The 6,855-nt window shown below is 49.8% G+C and overlaps 1 protein-coding gene across 4 annotated transcripts in view; it reads left to right on the top strand.

Annotated features, from left to right (window-relative positions):
- Positions 1-6,855, top strand: part of SRGAP2 (SLIT-ROBO Rho GTPase activating protein 2) — a 96,971-nt gene that overhangs the window by 85,147 nt on the left and 4,969 nt on the right. For 2 of the 4 annotated variants that reach the window (XM_010144852.1, XM_010144851.1), the window contains exons 18-20: positions 1,622-1,701; positions 5,645-5,825; positions 6,228-6,374. In XM_010144852.1, coding sequence (XP_010143154.1) covers positions 1,622-1,701; positions 5,645-5,825; positions 6,228-6,374 — 408 coding nt within the window. Of the gene's footprint in view, positions 1-1,621; positions 1,711-3,909; positions 3,940-5,124; positions 5,149-5,644; positions 5,826-6,208; positions 6,375-6,855 lie in introns of all 4 variants that reach the window. The other 2 variants (XM_010144853.1, XM_010144854.1) reach the window with 2 other exon arrangements.

Genomic DNA, 6,855 nt, shown 5'->3' with positions numbered 1-6,855 from the left:
CATGCCTTTTCTCTCGCTGCGAGCCGGCAGCTGCTGGGGAGCTTTGAAACGGCTTGCCCTGGGCTGAGAAGGGGAGGGCAGAGCTCAGAGTTCATTACAAACTCAGGGCTGTGCTGCAGGCATCCTGGGAATACTGTTTTTTGCATCTGCCCATCCACGAGCAGAGGCACAGCCTGGGGAGACTCCCACAGCCCACATGCTGGCATGCGAGACCACGGCAGGGGAGACAACAGCTTGTAGATGCTCCGCTTGCTCTGCGTTCCTCTGGTGATACATAACTGCCTGCACTTTGGGAGCCCTCGGGGTGCAGCCCAGCAACCCAGCGCTGCCCATGGTGCATCCTGGGGCTCACGTCACCAGGACGGGGTTTTTAGTGGAAGGGCTGGATAAGGAAGAGACCCGGGGGGTTTGTGCAGATCTTTAGCATTGGCTGTATGCGACATGACTTCACAGTCTGTGTGAAACTTTAGCCCTCAATGCTTGTTCCTTTAGGGACCTCCATTTGGCTTCAAATTCTTCTGTAAACTTTATTAAGTAGCATAAGGGCTTTGCAGAGGATGGGAAAGGTTGGTTCCTGAGGTACTGGCTCAGGAGATGGTGGGGCAGCTTCGTGTCACCTGGATTTAAGCATAATGAGAGGCCAGAATTAGTGAAACATTTTACACCTTGTCCTTTTTCTTCCTTCCTCTTCTTTCAGAGTTTAGGAGGTAGATTACCAGGGGGAGAGCGCTTTAGAGCCGTGATCTTTAACCGTCGCAAGGCCAAAATGAGCGGCAGAGTTGTTACTGTGCGAAAAGAGTTAAAAATCCCCTGTAACGAGTCACAGTGTAAGAGTGCAGCCCGTGTGGTCTGTCTTTAGCAGCAGCATCTGGCCAGAGGAGCGAGTCTGGTCAGAGGCTGTGGGGCTGCTTGGGAAAGGAAAGCATCCTCTCCCAGTGTCCATCCTGCTCCTGCCCTGAGGGAACTTCTCCTGTAGCTTCTTACGGAAACCAAACCTTTGGTTGCCACTTTGATCCTTCCAAAGCTTTTCTTCACGCAGAACAGAAATGAGCACTCCAGGTGGTTTGGGTGCTCTGTAAAGATTCCCGAGAATTGATCCAGCTGTGGAGTCATTCCATGAAACGAGTGGGATGATTTAAGATTGTGGTAAAGGGGAAGGAGGGAGGTGACAAACTGACAAACTCAGATCTGGCAATGTCATTATGAGTTGAGAAATAATTTCCCCCAGGAAGTGGCAGCTATCTCATCATTCATCTAATGAGCTAATTAGAGCTCTGGAGCATAGAACTGAGGGGGTAACTCTGCCATGGCAGATTGGAGCTGGACCCAACATGCCAAGGCTGCCTGACTTCTGAACATCTCCAGGGGCCTGGGCTGGGCTTTCCTGATAGCCTGATAACAAGAAGGTTAATGAATATGAAGGTTAACGAATAAGAACTAACTTAATTTTCAAACACGCTGACTTCAGTTTGTGCAAATGCATCCACAAAGTGTCTGTCACGGTGAAACCCAGATGCTGGTTTCCGATATGGATGTTTCTAGTTAAGTTATCTGTGATTGTTGTAAATGAGGAAACTCAATTTCTACCCTGTAAAGCAGCGTCTGCTTCCTTCTGTTGCAGTGAAAGTCCTCACGGAGAGCGAGCCTCGACAGAGGACTCGGTTCAGGACGTTACGGCGGAACACCACACCAGTGATGATGGTACGCAGAGTCTAATAACTCCTTGGCTAACTGGTGCACCCTGCAGCGGGGCAGGCCGAGAACATGGTGCCTTGCAATTTAAGTTCAAAGTTTAGATCCGAAGTGGAGTTTAAACCAGAATAGTCACTTGAAACATCACTTACAGCATTTGAGGCCGAGAAGTAAAAAAGTACAGGATCAACAGGAATCTTCTACCCCTTTTGGTAGCTTTGGCAAGGGAATCGGGAGTGCTTTAAGGCTCAGTGGTTCTGCTTTAAGGAAGGAAGGAAAATAAAATCAAAACCTGTATCTCAGTGGAAGACAAACAGGTTTTAGGATAGGGGGTCCTGATGGGGGTCATTGGTAATTTTTCCTTGGGGAAACTCTGTTACATCTCTTGTCTGATCAGCGAAAAGGATGCTGAGGATGTCATGACATTTCCTGAGGAAAAGGTGACACTGCGGTGCTTGAGTGTCTGGTGTTGATACTTCCAAATTCTCCTGCAATGGGGAACAGCTGCATGTGAGCCCCATCCAGAGCAGAGGAAGAGATGACATTACTGCTGTGAAACGGTGATCCCCAGAACACTGACCGGCGTGGAGAGCAGAGTGACCTAAGCGAGACAGAATATGGGTTTATTCTTGGGTGTCAGCCCCTTGCAATTGTCCAAGTCCTGCGATGGTTTTACTCATGACGGCCTCAGTCGTGAAGGTGGGAGGAAGGGAGCATCCCCTTAAAAGGAGGTGGTATCCTTTTTGAGCTGCTCTCCAGGAGTTGGCTCAGTAGTCCTGCCATCTGCTCCTGAGCTGCTTTTTGCTGTCTTAGCTCCAGCAGTTCCCTCACAAACCTTCCCCATGGCTTTGCTGTGCTCCTGCTGACTTCATGGTCTTCACACACCAGCAAGAAAGCACTGCTAAAAATGCTGGAATACCGGTTCTTCCTCAGCAAGGTCGAGCACTGTCATGGTGACTCCTCACTGAGATGGTTGGGAGGAAATGGAAAGCCTACAGGAATCGAACACAAGTTCTCTGTCTCGAACAGGGTGTTCTGTCTGAAAAGTGTCAGCTTCTTAAAAATGCCTGAAAACACGTCCTTTTGAGCGTTACCTAAAGAAGGAGCAGTTTGGTTGCTGTGGTGAAGGAAAGGATAACTCATCACGCATCTGGAAAGCTCGGGACTAAATCCTGCAGCTGACACCCCATGGCGTGCACTGGCAGAGTTTCTGTGTGGGGTTGTTAGATCACCGGTGTGGCTGAAAGGGTACAATGGTGAGAAAATGAGCAGCTGGAGATTTAGGAAAGGACAACGTTTTTTAGCCTCTGGAACTAGATTGCGTGGGGGCCCTGAGCAAGGTAAAATTTGGAGGCATTTTGGATGGAGTTCTGCAGCCTACACAGAATATTCCATAGGAAGCATTTGGGAGGGAGCACTTGGCACCGAAGCAGAGGAGGGAGCTGGGGCTCTATCTCTGAGGAGGCAGCAAGGGCTGGTTAACTAAGGAGTGTCCCATCCTTCTAATTGAGCTGTGCAGTGTCACACCTTGGGCATACCTGGCGGAATGCAGTGTTCAGCACCACAGCTCAGTAGGACAGATGGTCTTAGGTGTTTCTCACTCCTTCAGTGTTCAGGCGTGACCAGGCACTCAGTCCTTGAGCTCTTTGGTGACCCTTGCTCTGGCCCTCCCAAAGCAAAGCTGGCATCCCAGCCACCTTCGGTGGATGAAGGAGTCGGTTTTGGTGTGGGGGGAGAGGTTGTGTTCTGCAGAGCTTCGGTGCTGTTCCCTGCCAGTGTCACTGTGTGAGAGAGAGGACACTCTGGTTTGAGACAGGCACAAGGACCAGCAGTGCTGCAAGACAAGCAGGTTGTGTGCTCATTAAATTCTGGGTATGAGTGGAAAGTTTTTAAACTGCCGCTTTCCTGCTGTCAGGCTGGCAGAGGTCATTGTTTGGCTTAGCCTTGTTGCTCTTTATTCACACAGCTTTCTTCTCTGAGCACAAGTGTAGTAGGAAAAAGCTACTGGAAATTAGAATCTAAAATCACTTCTCTGGAGGAAAGCCAGAGTCCTAAAAAGCAAATTGGAAACATAAGAAACCTGAGTGCTGCACTCATCTGGAACAATAAACACTTCTTAATGAAACAGATGGAATTCACCAAGCCACACTCCCATCCCCTCGCAAACAGAGGGGGACACAAGATCGGCGCTATCGGTGTTTTAGTGTTACGAAGAAGCTGGCTCCAGAGGCAAAACAAGCGAGAGGGGGGAAGGAGCCAGAGCCAGATAACTGTGTGCTTTGGGGAGTCTGGAGCGAGGCGGCTATTGCTGGCTGCACACAGGGGCCAGGCTTTTCTCACCCTCACAGACATCCCACTGCTTGCTGAGGGCTGATCGCGGGTCTCGAGCGAGGCTGGCCACAAGCTCACCTGGAACGTGTGATCTGGCAGAACTCTGAGCAGTCTGGTTTAGTGATGGAGAAATTAATTGCTGGGGGTCAGTCTGACAGATCCCGTTGCGGGTTGACCTCAGCACTTGGTCACACCTTGTTTTGTAACCCAGCTGCTGATGGGGCTCTTTGGTAGGGGATGCTTCTGCTCTGCTCTCACCCCGGCTGATGAGGTGGTGACACTGCGGCAGCAGCTTGCTCAGATGGATTTACACTGGATATTTTCTCTGCCTTGCCTGCCTGCAGTCCTCCTTGGAAGACCTATTTCCTGATCATACGCTCTCCCAAGGAATATTTGTACAAGCTGTGGCTCACACTGGGACTTTCAGGCCCTTTTGGCTGGCTCTTGCACTGTAGAAGCTTCGTGTGATGCAGAGGAGATCTCTGGACAAAATGTTCCTCTTCCTTGACCAGGAAGAGGAACCACAAATCTTTTTCCTCAGGAAAAATCTCAATTTCCGAGGACTGCTTGGCTGTATTAAAGCACCTTTAAAGTAATTAGAGGCTGAAGTCCACTGGGGCCGTGTGGCTGAGCTCATCTCCGTTCCCCTGACGTCTGCCGAGAATTGGGAGCTGGCTTAATACATATTTAGACTCAACCAATGGCAGATTTTTCTAAGTCTTAAAAATAATCCTCGTGAATTTCATATTGATTTTCCCGAGGATCTAAAGGCCCGTATTGTTCCTCTCTATAATATCAGAGTCCTACAGGGACCCAGCTTAGTGGCCGGTTGCAGGCACGGTGTGGCTGTAGTTCTCAGTGAGCTTTTCAAGGAGGAACAGTCAGGTCTGGAGCGCGTCATGCAGCTCCGAGCGCAGCACTGCTGGGCTCAGCGTGCGCCCGGTGCAGCCCGGCTCTGCAGAGCCCAGGGGAGCCACTCGCTCTCCCCGTCGCTGCACAAACCGCAGTGGTGGAGGCACTGCATGTTTTCGTTAGCTTCCCTGACAGTTCGATGAATAGCATGACCTCCCATGGTGACGGAATCTGGTCTCTTGGGTCAAGTGAACCTCACAGGCAGCAGCAATTTCCTTCTCAATAGAGGCTTTATTTCTGCAGCAGTTTGAGATCAGAGGATGTTTCTCTCCCTAAACACCAATAGCTGCTCCCGCTCGCCTGCCCAGGAGGTTTAGTGTAGCTGCCTTTAGGAAAGTGTGCCGTGGGCAGATTGGTGTCTGGAACATACCCGATTGCTGCCCAGCTTTGGTATTTTGTTTATTTTAGTGAGATACTAATTTTGCCATTGCCATTTCTGTCTGTGTACGCTGAATTGTTGTAAGTGGGTTGGTGACTTGGAAAACGTGAACGTGTCCATCACGTAGATTAGAAATTGCAACATCCTCATGTAATAGGGGTTCCCCTCTGAATTCAGAGGGTTCCCCTCTGAATCTTCCTGCCGCATCAAGAAGCCACACTTTATTCCATGCTCTCCTCATGAGCTGTTTGGTGGTAGGTCTAAACTGCTGAACACTTACCTGAGCCCAAGCGTTCAGTGAATTACTGTTTATTCCCTTCTGTCTCCTAGAGTGTGAGCCCATAGAAGCAATAGCCAAGTTCGACTATATCGGCAGGACTGCCCGAGAGCTGTCTTTTAAGAAAGGAGCTTCTCTCTTACTCTACCAGCGGGCCTCTGATGACTGGTGGGAGGGACGCCACAACGGAATCGACGGCCTCATTCCTCATCAGTACATCGTCGTTCAAGACACGTATGTTACACTTTAAGCCCATCTACAAGATGAGCTTGTTTAAAACTCCAGTGTGGAACAGAGCATTTGTGTCAAGGTGTTGACACCGGGTGGGGAGAGCTCATCCTTCACCCGGCCCCGCAAGGAGGGAGTCCTGGTGACACGAGCAGAGCTGTGCAGAGGTGTAGGAGTCCACACTTGTGAATCAAAACTTGTTCTGGTGCTGCCGGCCTGTTAAAGCCGCAGCGCTGGGATCGCCAGATTGCTGACAGGTGTCAGGATCTCTCATTTGAGAGATGCATGATGGTTCTTAAGAGGTTAGCGCAGTGTCCTCCGTGCGTGTTCGCACGCACCGTGCTGCCTCTGACATCCAGTGGTCCTGATCCTGCTTTGGTTGTGATTTCCTTCCCTCCTCCTTCCTAGTGAGGACGGTATCTCTGAAAGATCCAGTCCGAAGTCTGAAATAGAAATAAATTCTGAGCCACCGGAAGAAAAAGTGACTGCTAGAGCTGGTGCCAGTTGCCCAAGTGGGGGTCACGTCGCAGATATTTACCTTGCAAACATCAACAAGTAAGAACAGCCTTGTGTTCTTTTACTTCACTATAAAGATCTTGGTGATGAGTCCAGTAACCTACATCCTTCCCTGGAAGAGGTTAACTGGGGAGCACTGCCACCATTTTTCTCTCCTTCTTCTCTTCTAACCTGCTCACGCTTTGCTGTCCTTTCTCTCTCTGTCACCAGTGTGGCCAATGCTCATTGAAAATCCCACTGGCTTCTCTCCTCTGTCCCTAAGGTGCCATCTGCTCCTGTTTGCCCAAATTGTCCTGGTTTACAAGCTAAGCACCCAGGAGAAAGGGAGGGGAGCAGCGGGATGAGTTCTTGTGATCATGTGTTCCCATCATTGTTACGTTCTGTGATTTGTTATGTCTCGTTTACATCTAACACGTTTTGTTTTATGGGGTGGGGGACAATTTCTTCAGAAACTAGTGTCACATTTTGTGCTAAATGACGTACCTAAGTCCCACCAGCTGGCATTGCCTGTAACATTCCT

Source organism: Buceros rhinoceros, unplaced genomic scaffold, assembly GCF_000710305.1.
Source record: "Buceros rhinoceros silvestris isolate BGI_N320 unplaced genomic scaffold, ASM71030v1 scaffold2701, whole genome shotgun sequence".
NCBI classification, from domain to species: domain Eukaryota; kingdom Metazoa; phylum Chordata; class Aves; order Bucerotiformes; family Bucerotidae; genus Buceros; species Buceros rhinoceros.
Note: the sequence above shows the minus strand (reverse complement) of the source record. Positions and strands in the feature narration are given on the sequence as shown.